The sequence below is a fragment of the Tenrec ecaudatus genome, chromosome 1 (genome assembly GCF_050624435.1).
Source record: "Tenrec ecaudatus isolate mTenEca1 chromosome 1, mTenEca1.hap1, whole genome shotgun sequence".
Classification (NCBI taxonomy): domain Eukaryota; kingdom Metazoa; phylum Chordata; class Mammalia; order Afrosoricida; family Tenrecidae; genus Tenrec; species Tenrec ecaudatus.
This window is the reverse complement of record NC_134530.1, coordinates 226,094,426-226,109,759: the sequence shown is the minus strand read 5'-3', so window position 1 is coordinate 226,109,759 and position 15,334 is coordinate 226,094,426. Positions and strand designations below refer to the sequence as shown.

Here is a 15,334-nt window from a genome sequence, read left to right as displayed (position 1 = left end):
CACAGTACTAGATTATGTTAAGAATGTTTAAAATATTAATGAAAAAATTAAATAATACTTGACAAAAACCAATACAACTGTTATTTAAGATATTTCCATATTGCTTCTTGATTTTCATCCTCACTTGAAAAATTCTTAGCTTTTATCCAGGCACTTCTGGGCTGTGTGATTTAATCATCTTTTCACTGTAAGATAAGGATTCCTTTCTCTAAAGGTAGGTCAATTAGACAATAGCCATTGTATTATATATATTAGCTATATTAGAACATATATGTTCTCTCCCCTGAACATAATATATTCATCTTTGTAAAACCCCTTTCTGCTTCTGATGAACATATAGCAATGTTCTGACGATATTTTTAGCTCTTGGAACACTTTGAAGATTTGCATGATTCAATCCTAGTATCTCTTGGGAATTTGGAGAATGACATAAGACTGAAGTGAGTGACAGCATGTCACCCTCTAGTTGCTTGGCACTTTCCCTCTTTACATTATATGTATATTGTACTGAAGTAACAAATGCAAGGGAATAAAAATTTAGTATTTCATCAAAAGTACAAGTTTTATGAAATAGATAAATAAATATTACAAGCAAAGTTGCTAGGGATGAGTGAACATTACTCTGGGTGCTTAGAAGACTCTGTTTTGCAGATGAACATTCACAAAGGCGTTGGGAATGTAAATTGTTGATTTCCACATAAGGCAGCTGCTCAGCTACCCACTTGAGATTACAAGGGCCCTTTTAACAATCGGTTCACCAAGCTCAACACAAATTTAGGCATCAGTTCTGCTGGACCAGTGGCAACCAGCTGAACCCCACCACTCGGTCAAAGTTCAAAACTAACTGCACGCTTTCTCCTTATCCTTTATTCTAAGACATCATGTGCATTTTCCTGCAATTCTTCTAGCACCGTGCTGTGGTGACCAAGGTAGTGGGCAGAATTAGAGATCTGATTTGCCTTAGAGATGGCATAGGGATTTATAGATCAAAGCTCCATTTGTCTTAGAAATGACTTTTGAGAACTGAGATCTAGAAAGTGAAGGGAGTAGCTGGAAACAGGCCAATTTGGGTTGGAGCTTTTGAGGGTGACTCAGTGGAAGAGAGGGAAAGTGGGTTACTCTAATGAATAGAACATTGAGATCAGAAATGAATAGAGTGAGTTTTAGGCATCTTTATGAGTATCATGTAGTGCAATCCTATTTTACGCTTCCCCTCTGAGAGATCTTTTTATCTTTATAACTTTTCTGGGATCAAACTTATTCATCATGCATGCAACACCATGCCTATGCGAGTCTTGAGGCAGCACAGCTAAATTTTGGTTTTGTGTATTAGCTGTTGGAGTCCTTGGGTAGGTAAGAGATTATTTCATTGGGCTGCTAACTGGAAGATTGGAGGTTTGAACTCACCCAGAAGCATTGCAGATGAAAAGGTTGGCAATCTACTTCCGACAAGCGCACAATTCAAAACCCTATGTAACACAGGTCCTCAATTCAACTCAAGGGCAACTGGTCTGGTGTTGTTTGACACTCATTTCCTTCTTTCTCTTTTAAAATACTTTTATTGGGGGCTCTTACATCTCTTACCACAATGCATACATTCCTCCAGTGTGACTAGCGCATTTTCACATAAGCCGCCATCATCATTTTCAAAGCATTCTCTTCCCACTTGAGCCCCTGATATCAGCTCCCCATTTCATCCTCCTCCCTCCCCTGCCTGCCCTCCCTCACAAACCCTTGATAAGTTATAGATTATTTTTTCCATATTTACATTGTCCTCTATCGCCCCTCACCCACTTTTCCATTATTCATCCCCCTGGGAGGGGGTTCTAGTGGATCCTTGTGATCAATTTGCCCTTTCTGCCCCCACCTTCCCCTAATCCTCCTGGTATCTCTACTCTCCTTCTTGGCCCTGAGGGGTTTATCTATCCTGACTCCCTGTGTTGCAGGGTCTTACCTGTAGCAGTGTGCATGCTCTCCTCTAATCCTATTTGTAAGGTAGAATTGAGGTCGTGATAGTGGGGTGAAGGAAGCACCAAAGAGCTAGAGGAAAGTTGTGTGTTTCATTGGTGCTAATGGCTCATTCCAGCATTAAGGTGAAGTTCAAGATTACCCTCCTCCACACACACACACACACACACACACACACACTCTACTCTGAGGAATATGAGTCAGTCTTGTGATATTAAGTGAGGGATATGGTGGATCTGAGAATTCCAAGAAATTCTTCACACCATGATATTAACAAAGTGCCACAATATCTAAGATACTAGCACCCAAATATTCTTTTTTCTATCTGCTCTTTACACTCAATCTATGCCTGAAAACCCTTTGCTGTTCCCTGATCCCCACTATATTTACTTTCCCCAGCTTTTTCTCTAGTATCTTAGACAATCTGACCCAAACCTTGGGGAAAAATTTTCCCCCTTTTTACCATCGTCTCATCTTTCTTTGCCTCTTCTCACTACAAATGGGTAAGGTTTAAAGGACCACAATTAGGCAGGGTAGAGACTAGGAACAAGAGTGTAAAAGGGCCCATCTGGGTCTTTGCCCAGAAAAGCAAAATAAGCTAATGTGTAGTCCAGCCCAATTCATGGGAGTCTACAACTAAGGTTTGAGTTATAATTACTTGCTGGTTAGCCATTCTTATTCTTTGCATGTATTTCCTTCATGAATCTGAGGAAATGCTTAGTGTCTGGTATTTGGAATGTTGGCCTACTAGTTTTTCATTTCTTCATGACTAATACTGCAATTTTCTCTTTTGTTTAGCTATATTTCTATTTATTAAAGTACACAGACTGTAGAGGCAGGCAGATTATCTGATTGGACCCAGCTACCCCATTTTTTAGTCTTGGGCAGGTTGTTTAAACTTTCAGTTTCCACATCTGTAAAAAGGGAATAATCAGAGAACTACCCGCCTCAGAGGTTGTTATGAACACTGAATTAAAATTCACTTACCTAGCCACCTATGTTTTTCAATATTGTTATCTAGTAAGTGCCTAATATATGTTAACTTTTACAACTATTACTACCACTCTAACCGCTACTACTCTCTTACTTATATAATATGATAATAACCTTTCTGCAATTTTGAGTCTATTTACTGCTTTCTTATTTTCCTCTTAAGGTACAAAGGGTTTTCAAAAAGTTCATGGAAAATACACATTATTTAAAAAGTATGTCTGGATGTAATTTTCTTATGCACCGAAATAAACTCATACTAACTTTCTAAAACATTTCCAAACAGCATGTGATTTGAGGCACTAAGAAGGATAGGGCTTCGGTTTCTGAAGAACCCCATTCAGAGCTACACGAATTCGACCAACATTGAAGCCAGAGCGAGCATCAAATTGACGGAGAAGCCTGGGTGAAATTATTTATGCTTTCCTAAAAAAAGTTTATGAGGACAATGACCCAGAGCAATCAACAGTTTGCCAATGGATAACTCATTTCCATAAGGGCTATTCAAGATGAGACCCATAGCAGGAGAGCATCCACATCAATTTGTGAGGGAAAACAAAAAAATTAATGTTGTTCGTGCCCTAATTGAGTAAGACGGATGGTTAACAACAGAAACAGCAACCAACACATGGACATCTCAGTTGGATCAGCTTACACAGTTCTGACTAAAAAAAAAATAGAATTTGGTCAATTTTCCAACCCCATGAGTGCCAGGGCTCAGCACCAGACAAGAGCAGAGCTTCCCGTGGAATTTAAACAATGGGATCAAGGTCCCAGCGTATTTCTCCAAAGACTGAAGAATAGTAGTGGTAGACAAAGCATGGTCTTGCCAGTGTAGTCTTGAAGACAAAACACGATCAACAATGGCACTTCCAAGAGGTGGAAGTGGTTCAGTCACAGCCAAGTGGACCAGTCAAGAGCAAAGGTCTAGCAACAGTGTTGGAGGATGCTCAAGGGATTTTGCTTATTGATTTTCTAGAATGGTAGCATCTGCTTAGTTTCATGATGTTTTAAGGATGCTGGCCAAAACGTTAGCAGGAAAAAAAGAAGAAGAAGAAAGAAAAAGACCCAAGAAAGCTTTAGCAGAAAGTCCTTCCCTCCACGACAATGTTTTGTTATTTCTTCCCATCAAACACAGGTAACTTTGCAAGAGTTACTAAGAGATAATTAGGCATCCACCCTCCCGTCTGAGCTGCTCCTTCTGACTTCTTTTTGTTGCCTAACATTAAACAAAAATCTTTCACGGACACCCATTATGCTTCATTTAGTTATGTAAAATAGGCTGCATTGACAAGGTTAAAGTCTTAGGACCTTCAGTTTTTTAGGGATGGTCTAAATGGGTGTTAAACTAAAACAAAACAAAGCAAAAAACAACTCCCTACCATCAAATCAATTCCAACGTAGTGACCCTGAGTAGGCAGGGTAGAGCTATAACTCTTCATGGAAACAGAAAGCCTCTCCTTCCTCCCTCAGAACTGCTGACTGTGTGGTTGGCAGGTCCACGTGTGACACACTATGCCACGTCTTATAAAAGGGTCTTGCCCTTGTTGGAATTCATATTAAGAGTCTCTATTCTGTATGTTAACTTTATTTTTCCATGAAGTTTTTGAAGTCCTTTCATACAGAAATAGTTGGTCTTCTTGTTCATGATTTTTTTCGTTGTCTTATTTCAGTTAAAGAAGTTGGCCTCATTCCAGTTTTCTGGTAAATTTTATAAAACTCTAGGTTTTCTGTGGTTTTAGCTTTAAAAATTTATTGTAAGATTAAAAGGTTATAAATATCTTCCCAATGCTGACTATATTAATGGATGGTTTTCCCTTTCCCATTTATTTATGATGCATTAGTTATTATATTTTATTGATAAATACTGATATTGTTATTTATAATAACCTTTATTTTATGAATATCTCTTCTTATATACTTGTGCAGATACAAATTGATTTCTGCATTGTAACATTTGATTTTGATAGTTTTACTATCAAATAGGGTTGGTTCCCCAATTATCTGACTTTTTTGTGACTCACAACCAGATCTTCAAAATATTCTAAAGGCATTCAGTCAGCTGGTCAATAAAATTTTTGCCAAAGAAAAGAATGTAATTCGATATTACTAGAGCTTCAAGTTTATCATTCTGAGATATTATTTGTGAGTTGGAAATAGAACATAAAATTTGTTAGTACATTCAAGGGATTTGCTTTAAACATGAATCTTGAATAATCTTGCCATATAGCCATGCATCGTAAAAGTGTGTGTGTGTGTGTGTGTGTGTGTGTGTGTGTGTGTGTGTGTGTAGGGGCGTGGGACCCTAACAGTACTATGAATTAAGAAAGGTTTTTAATTTTGCTCCTCTGCCCTTGGAGAGTAAAGCTCATGCAAGCATTTTCTGTCTTACAAGAACCGCTGGTCACCAGCAGAGGGCCACTCCCCTACAGAGCTCATGACATCCTTTCCAGTTCTGTTATATGTAGCAATACAGCATTACATTCTGTAGCTACAGCAGTAAAGGATCTAGGCCAGCTTGCAAGCTGCCGCCTAACTCCTGCTGGAAGCATTTCTTTCTATGTGATAATTTAAAGGCTACATGTTAGAGGTCTCATTTGACTATTTGTACACAAATTGCTAGGTGCCTGGGGGGGGGGGGGATGTACTAATTATGCATTGGTCTGCAACCCGCAAGGTCCACAGTTCGAAATCACCAAGAGCTGCATGTGAGAAAGACTGCACTTTCTACTCTTTTCCACTGTTACAGTCTTGGAAAGCCACAGGGGTTGTGATGAGTTAGCATTGACTCACTGGCAGTGAACACAAATTGCAGAGCAGTTGGTAAGGGGAGCCAGGTACAATCTACTTCTTCTGGTCTCAGATTTGTGGAGACTGGTGTTCTTATGGCTCATTAGTTCAATGAGCTAAGTGTTTCCATGTGTCTTTCAATGTTCAGCACTCTTCTTGCCTCCGGAGAGACCAATAATTGCAACTTAGATAGCCACCAGAGCTTTTAAGACACCAGTTGATACCCCTCAATGTACGATACAGAGCATTTTCTTTGTGGCCGATGTTATGCCAATTGACCTTGGTGGCACCTGAAAATATATGATCCTGAGCTCTCAAGTCCAGTGACATATTCCCTCAAAGGTGTTTGGCTATGAGAAGTTTCATAACATTTCCCCCTGTATGCTCTATCAAATTCATGTATCTGTTTAGAGCAAATGTAAATACCCATTTACAAATAATTTACAATAATTGCCCTTTTGCTAGTCACTAACTTCACTCGATATAATGCCCTCCAGGTTCATCCATGTTATGAGGTTCATTGTTTTTGATTTTAAAATCATTTTATTGGGGGCTCTCGCAGATATTATAACAATCCATACATCAATTATATCAAGCAAACTTGTACATGTGTTACCAATATTTTCAAAATATTATCTTTCTATTTGAGCCCCTTGATATCAGTTCCTCCCCCCTCCATAGACCTTCCACTCTCATGAATCCTTATTAAATTTTATTTAATTATATATATATAATTTATACCACCCGCTGTATCCCTTCACCCACATTTCTGTTATTCATCCCCTTTGACGGGGGTGGGGTGGGGGTGCTATACATCCATCATTGCTATCAGTTCCACCTTTCTCCCCTGCCACCCTCCCCATGCCCTCATGGCATGGCTACTCCCATTACTGATTCTGAGGGGGTTATCTCTCCTGCATCTGTACCAATGCACATATTCTGGTCAAGCAGCGTTTGTGAGGTAGAACTGGGGTTATGATAGTGTGGGGAGGAAGCATGAAAGAACCATAGAAATGCTGTGTGTTCTGTCCGTGCTATACTGCACCCTGATGAATCGTTCCCTCCATGTGACCCTTCTGTGAGGGAATGTCCAATTGACTACAGATGGGCTTTGTGTCGCTACTCTGACCCCTTACCTTCACATTAATATAATTGCTTGTTTTTGATCTTCTGATACCTGATCCCTTTGATACTTTGTGATCACACAGGCTGGTGTGCTTCTTCCATGTGGGCTTTGTTGTTTCCCTGCTAGATGACTGCTTGTTTAACTTAAAACTTTTAAGACCCCAGATGCTATATCTTTTAATAGCCAGGGATCATCAGCTTCTTCACCACATTTGTTTATGAACCCATTTTGCCTTCAGCAATCATCTCAGGAAGTTGAGTATCACACAGTGCCAGGTTATTAGAACAAAGTGTTCTTGTGTTGAGGGAAGACTTAAGGAGAGGCCTGGAGTTCTCTGCTACCTTAATACTTTTAACATATAACTATATGTACATAGACCAATAACCCTATCTTTATATATTAATATATTTACATATATAAATGTCTATATGTTTACCTCTATACATAGCTTTTACCTCCTAGTTCTTTCCTTCATTTCTTTTTACTTCCCTCCTGCCCCACTATCATGTTTACCCTTCATTTGGCTCTCAGTACTTCTTCTCGGCTATATTACAGTTGGTCAGACACCACCAGGCATTCTACACTCATCTCATAGTTGATTTTAAAACCCTTATTGTGCCCCTATCCCTGAGTCTGTTGGTTCCCTGTTTCCTAACCTCCTTCTCTGGCATGTCCCCCAAAACCATCGGTCCTGTTGGTTTCTCTTCTGGATTGTTTATCCTGATATATATATGTGTTCCCCCATTGCCATTGTTGTTTTTTGACCCCTCCACCCTCTGTGGTCATTAAAGCTATGGGAGGGGTGGGAAAGATGCCTTTCAACCTGACGCTGTCTGTTTCTTCTCATTCTTATTATTTTGGGGTTTTCTCCCTCATTTTTAGTTGGATACCATATACATCCCTGGGTTCGTTCTGATGTAGATCCAGAGTGCCTGGATCTTTACCCAGAAATGATGAATTAAGTTACTTTTCCTCTATGCCCATTGTACTGTTTGAACTTACTTCAGTGGACTAATGTTGTACTTGTCCTTTTGTGCTTGGCTAATCACTTAGCATAAGTTCTTCCAATTCTTCCCATGAAACGATATGCTTCATGAATTTATTACTTTTTTTTGGGGGGAATACATAATACTCCATTGTGTGTATATAGCAGAGTTTGGTAATCCAAACATCAATTGATGGAAATTTTGTTTGATTCCAATTCTTTGCGATTGTGAACTTCACTGTGATAAACTTTGGAGCACAGCTATCTGGTCGTGATCAGTTTCTTCCTTCTTCTGGATATATGTCCAGTAAAGGGATTGCTGGGTCATATAGTGGCTTGACTTTCCACAGTGGCTACAAGATGACCAGCAGTGGATGAGCGTTCCTATCTCACCACAGCCCCTCCAACAATGGTTGCTTTCTGATTTTTTGAATTGGGCTATCTTTGAGGGTGTTAGGTGGTATCTCATAGTTGCTTTAATTTGCATTTCCCTAATGGCTAATGATCGAGAACATTTTCTCATATGCATATTGGTCATTCTGGTTTCCTCCCTTGTGAAACTTCTGTTCAGGTCTTTAGCCCACCTCCTCAGTGGGATCTTTGTTTTTTTCTTGTTGTAGGCTAACAGAGTGTTGTAGATTTTAGTAATAAGCCCTTTGTCTGATGTGTCATTGCTAAAGATGTTTTCCCAGTCCGTGGACGCTTATTACTCACTTGGTGAAGTCTTTCGATGTACGCAGGTGTTTTATCTTTAGTATATCCCACTTGTCAGTTTGTGCTTCCTCTGTGTATGTGTCCTTCCCTATTTCTGGTAGCCTTTGTATTCCCTGAGCCAAGCTTCTGAGAATTGTCCCAATTCCCTCATTGATGGTTTTAATAGATTGAGGTTTTACAAGAGGTCTGTGATTCACCTTGAATTTATTCTTGTGCATGGAGTGAGGTGAGGGTCTTGCTTTATTTTGTTGCAGGTAGATATTCATTTTTTCCAGCACCACTTGTTGAAGAGGGTATCAACTTTCCATCTGATATTTTTAGGGCCGTTATCAAAGATCAGTTGTCTGTATGTTGATGGTTTCATTTCTGAGTTTTCTGTTCTTTTCTCTTGGTATGAGTGTCTGTCATTATACCAGTACCATGCTGTTTTGACCACTGTGATGGCTGTATAATTGGTGTTAAAGTCAGGCAAAGCAAGCCCTCTGACTTTGTCCTTCTTCTTGAGGAGTTCTCTGCTAATTCTAGGCTTATTTCCTCTTCACATGAAGTTGGTAGTCAGTTTTTTCCGAAAGATGCTGGTATTTCTGTCAGGATAGCATTGAACTTACTTATCATTCCTACTTGGGTAGGAATGATATCTTTACTATATTGAGCCTTCTGAACCAGGAGTATGGGATATTCTTCCATTTGTGGAGGTCACTTTTGGTCTCTTGTAGTAGTATTCTGTAGTTTTCCTTGTACAAACCTTTTTTGTTTTTGTTTTTGGTTAGGTATATCCCTAGATATTTCAATTTGTGCTTGACTAATGTGAATGTTACTAACTTCTTGATCTCTCCTTCCATGACCTTGTCCAATGTTTATAGCAATCCAATAGACTTCTGTTTATTGACTTTGTACCCTGCCACTCTACCATAGTCCTCTGCCACTTCTAGCGCTCCTATTGTGGAGGTTTGAGGGTTTTCAATTTTTAGAATCATGCCATCTGCAAATAAGGATCATTTAACCTCATCTTTCCTCAGATGAATACCTTTCATGTCTTTCCTTTACCTTATGTTTTTAGGTAGGACTTCCAGTATGACGTTGAATAGAAGTGGGAACAAGGGAAACCCTTATCTGGTCTCCTTTTTCAGTGGGATGTTTTTTGTCTTTTCTCCATTGAGTATAATGCTGGCTGTTGGTTTTTCACATACAGCTTATATTATACGGAGTAGTTTTCCTTCCATTCCTACTCTTTTTGACTGTCTTAAACAGAAATGGGTGTTGGATGTTATTGAATGCTTTTTCTGCATCTATTGATATTATCAGTGGTTCTTATCCTTTTTTTTTTGCCAATGTGATGAATAATGTTGATGGATGTTAGGATATTGAACCATCCATGTATCACTGGAATGAAGCTAATCTCATTGGTCATGATGTATTATTTGTTTTACATACTTTTGTATTCTATTGGCCAATTTTTTGGCGAATTTTTGCATCGATGTTGATTATAGATATTGGTCTTTCGTTTTCAGATCTTGTAGGATCCTTGTCTGCTTTAGGTTTGTATCAGTGTTATACTAGCTTCATAGAAAGAGTTTTGGAGTTTGTTGACCTTTTCTATGCTTTAGAAGAGTTTGTGAAGGATTTGTGTCTGTGCTTCCCCAAATGCTTGGTAGAATTCTCCCATGGAGCCCTCTGGCCTGAGGTCTATTTTAGTTGGTAGTCCATTGATACACTTAACTATTTCTTCTATTGCTATGGGTCTGTTGAGATTCTTGACATCTATCTGGGATAATTTAGGGACGGATTTCTCGCCCCTCTCCCAAGTATTTGTCTGTGTCTTCCAAGTTGTTGAATTCACTGGAGTACAGACCAGTGTAGTATTGTGTAATTAGCCTTTTAATTTCATTAAGGTCTGCTGCAATTTCCCCATTTCATCCCTTGTTCTAGTTATGGATGTTTGCTCTTTTCTATCTTTGGTTAATTTGCTAATGGTCTGTCAATTCTGTTGATCTATTCAAAGAACCAGCTTTTTACTGTTTTTTTAAATATTGTTTTCTTATTTTCCCACTCGTTTATCTTTGCCCTGATTTTTATTATTTCTTTTCTTTTGCTATTAGTAGGATTATTCTTTTGACTCTGCTCTAATTGTTGGAGGTTTTGTGTCAGTATATCTATCATAAGTCTCTTTTCCTTTTCATATGTGCAGTTATCGATATCAAACTTCCTCTAACAACTGCTTTTGCTGTGTCCCAAAGGTTTTGGTATATTGTATTCTCATTCCTATTGGTTTCTAAAAACTTCTTAACTTCATCTTTGATCTGGGCTAGTACGCACTCATTTTTCAGAAGAGTGATATTCATCCTCCAATTGTTTCCCCTTGTTTCCTTCATCCTTTTGTTGATTTCCAGCCTATGTCTTAGTAGTCCAAGAGGGAGGTCTGAGTGATCTCTATGTGTCTGAATTTACTCAGACTTGACCTGTGTCCCAGCATGTGGTCAATTTTCAAATTTGTGCCATGTGGGCTTGAAGAATGTGAATCTTTTTACATTTGGGTTGAGATCTCTAAAAATGTCTATCAGGTTGAGTCGCTTAATTGTAGAGTTTAGTTCTGTAGTCTCTGTTAAGCTTGTTTCCCAGTAATCTATCTTTCTCAGAGTGGTGTATTAAAATCACCTACTATGATTGTTGAGCCTATGGTTTCTTTTTCTCATCTTTTGAAGAGTTTGCCAAACTACACTGCTCTCTTGTTGGATGCATTTTTTTTAATGTTCACTGGTTCTTGATCTACTGATCCCTTGAGCATTATATAATGCCCATCCCTATCTCTTGTTATGCCTTGCACCTTGAGATCAATTTTGTCAGAGATAAGGATTGCAATCCCTTCTTTTTCTGAATTACTGTTTGCTTGGTTTATTTTTCTCCAGCCTTTCATTCTCAGCACATTTTTGTCTGCAAACTGGAGTTGTATCTTGTAAACAACAGATTGATGGATTATGTTTTCTAAGCCAGGCTGCATGTCTTTGTATTTTAATGGGTGAGTTCAGGCCATTGATATTTAGAGTTATAGCATCCATCTATGGATTCTTTTAGGTCATCATATGCCTTTTGAATTGGGTGTTTTCCTCGCTACCAGTGTGTTGTGTGTGTAGGTGGGGGTGGTGGCGTTCATTCTTGTCTTCTTTTCACCATTGAGCCAGTGGTATTTTGGGGGCTATTTTCGGTGTGCTGACTTCTGGGTAGAGTTACTCTCTGTGGTGGTCTCCCATTTGTACTCATTGAATGCTGTTCTTTTGACTACAGTGAGTCGGCAAGACTTTTTTGTAGAGCTGGGTTTCTTTTAATGTATTTTTTCAGTTTTTCCTTGTCCGGGAAGATTCTTACCTCTCCATCTAAAGTGATATATAGTTTGGTGGCATAGAGTATTCTTGGGTTGTCATTGCTCTCTTTCAACTTTGGAAGATGTTACTCCACTCTCTTCTCATCTTCATAGTATCTGGTGATAGGCATGAACATATTCTTATCTAAGTATCTTCATAGGGGAGTGCCTTTATTTCCCTAGGTGCTCTTATGATTTTCTTATTTTCTTCAGAGTTGGATAACTTGATTATATGCCTTGGCAAATTCTTCCTGGGTTTGAGTGTAGTTGGTGTCATCTCTGCTGCCTGAATGGTGTGGATTCTCATTCATTAAGTTGGGAAAGTTTTCATCCAGGAATTCCCATGCTATTTTTGTAGTTAACTTCTTTGTTGTGTCCTGCTCTAGTAGCCTAATTATTCTAATGTTGTTCCTCTTCATAGCATTGGACATTGTTCTCAAGTTTTCTTTAGCTTCTTTGATTATCTTGTTAGGCTGTCTTTCCTATTTGTTGAAGTCTGCCTGAAGGTTGCTGGTCTGGTATGGATCTCCACTTCTTCTAGTTCAGTGGTTCTCAACCTCCCTAATGCCCTGACCCTGTAATACAGTTCCTCATGTTGTAGTGACCCCAACTATAAGATTATTTTTGTTGCTGTAATTTGGTTACGGTTATGAATCATAATGGAAATATCTGATCTGCAAGATATATTTTCATTTTTACAAATTGAACATAATTAAAGTATAGTGATGATTAATCACAAAACAATATATAATTATATATTGTGAAATATTTATGTGTTTCTGATGGTCTTAGGCAACTCCTGTGAAAGGGTCATTTGACCCTCAAAGGGGTAGTGACTCACAGGTTGAGAACCACTGTTCTAGTCTATTGGTGAGGTTTGTTAACTTGCTATTTGCTTCTCTTACCTTGTCCCTTAACTCTTGTATTTCCCTTTGGTGCATTGCCTTCATTCCCTCTATTGTTTCATCCTTTTGCTATATTGCTTCCCTTGCATCCTGTATCCAAGCAGCATGTGAAGGTGTATTTCTGTGGCAGATCAACATCTGCTTCTTCTATGAAGTCATTAGGTTCAGGACCTCCTCCAAGATTGCATTTTGGTTTTCCTATTTTCCATTGAGGTTGTTGAGACAGATTGCTATCTGCATGTTGTTTTGGAACAGCTTGACGCCATATACCCAGGAGTCAAAGAGCCCCGAGCTTTCTCTTTAGGACATTGATAGAAATACTCCTGCAGACTGCCTGTACCCAATGGCACTGGAGGATTGACTACTCCTTTTTCTCACTGGGGTTTCACTCTCTCACTTGCCATACAGGATTTCCCTCTTTTGGAGGGCAAATTGGATCACTCTCTCAGTGAATTTAGGACAAATGGTCGTAGGCTGCAAGGATGGTGCTGTGTAGCCCGACCAAGAGAGGAGCTGCAGTAGCTTGGTGGCCAGTGGTGGCGTGAAACCTCGGAAGGTGGGATGAGGCCATTGGTGGGTCCAGGCCAGGTAGGGGGTGCTGAGAGTCTGGGCCAGGTGTTGCAGGACTCATGGAGCTGGTTGGCTGTCGGGCCAGGGCTAGCCAGTGTGAGGGGTGCAGGGCTGGGCCAAGGCAATATAAGGAACCACAGGGCTGGGACTGCCTGGCTAGTTGGCAGTATGAGGGAGCCAGGTGTGGCAGGGGGAGATTTTGGTGGCTGGTGTGTGGGTCCTGGGCATGGTGAGGAAATCTGTGAGTAGACGGCAATGGTGTTGGGGGTCAAGCCACAGCTGCAAGAGCTGCTGTTTGGCAGCTGGCAGGCTCCGGGCTCTGTGTCTGGGCATCAGGTGGATGACTGGTGGGTCCTGGCCACTGAGTTGCTGGTGGTGCAGGTTGGAGTAGCCCTTGCAACAGGCCGCAGGTCCCGGGGGCTCCTCAGCAGGTATGGGAGTAGGTCAATTCCCAGGTTAAGAAGAGCCCCGGGATGTCATGGGGATTAACTGTTAGCCCTAATGCCCCCCTTGGCCTCCAAGCCCCAGACTCAACTGATCACCACAGAGCTCCCAAAGGAGTTGCTTACCTGGGTGTCATGTATCAGAAATCTACCTCATTATTATTTTTTTAATGTTTTGTAGTATTCCATTGTGTGTGTGTACCTGCTAGTATCAATTCTCTGGGAGCTTTTCTTGAAAGTCTATTTTACCAGTGATGTGTTCCTGGTTTTTAAAGCTATTAGTTGTAAACAAATCATTACTGTCAGATACGTATGACAGTAGAGTGATATAAATGAAAAGGATTGAAAGTGATCCTGAAGAAAGGTCAATTTGTCTTGGTATGAGGTGAGAAACAAGAACTGCCTTAATCTCGTTGTTCCGGAACATTCTGGAAGTGATATGGGGCACATGCTATACTCTATTGAACTTAGCATATACCATACATTGCACACATGTGTGATGTTTGTGTGGTTGAATAAACTAACCACGATTAGGAAGGATCTACATTTTTTCCAAACACTTGCACTTACTTGATATACAAATGGCCAGAGGAGGGTCCCATCTGTCATTATCCTGGCATTGGCTCTGGGGACTGCCTTCCAGAGTATACCCATAGTCACACTCCAGAGTGACCTTATCTCCATAATGGTAGACTTTTCCATATTTAAACTCCTTGTGGGCTCCATTCATAAATTGTGGGAGACTACATGTTATCTCTGAAGTTAGAAAAAATAGAAGAAAAGTGAACTTCTATTATTATTAATCAAAACTGTAATAGTAGAAAGAGATATCCATATAAACCTACTTTTCCCTCAGCAGAGAGAGGGTAGATTTTCTACCAAGAATTATCAATCATCCCCCAAACACTTTATGATTAAAAAAAATCTCTTTCATTCTTTATGTAAACTAAGAATATATGAAATGTGCTGCACATTATTTTTTATTTAATAACAGCTCAGCAATTGGAAAGTTACATAAAGATTAGGAGTTAGAATTACCATACTGTAGCCCTAGATACATGTGGGCTTGGCCAATAAGGAAACAGAACTATCCTATCAACTCTCTCTGGATGTACAACAAATATTGATATTTTCCTCTGGTTTATTTCTATGTTTGAAACAAATGCTATTAAATTATGACTCTGAATTTTAAAAAATCCTTTCTGGTTAATTTACTTTACCTCACTTAAGTCTTCTTTGTTTTGCATCCTCATATCATCTGCTCCAGAAAAGAGTATAGCTCTAGATAACTCTATGGGACAGTTCTACTCTATCCAGTGGGATCAAAATGAATCAGAATAGACTTGATGGCAATGGGTTCAGTTGTGTACTTTTTCTTTTTGCCCAGCCGTTAATACCTCCTCCAACTTGAGGTAAAGCCCAATTTTCAATGGTAATACTCTCAAAGTCAACAATTTTTTTTCTTTATAAGAATCAATAGGGTAA

At 39.5% G+C, this 15,334-nt stretch overlaps 1 protein-coding gene across 1 annotated transcript in view; it reads right to left on the bottom strand.

Moving 5' to 3' along the window:
* LOC142439784 (complement receptor type 1-like) overlaps positions 1-15,334 on the bottom strand; it is a 248,207-nt gene that overhangs the window by 18,943 nt on the left and 213,930 nt on the right. Inside the window, exon 37 of the mRNA XM_075542389.1 lies at positions 14,420-14,605. Coding sequence (XP_075398504.1) covers positions 14,420-14,605 — 186 coding nt within the window. The remainder of the gene's footprint in view (positions 1-14,419; positions 14,606-15,334) is intronic.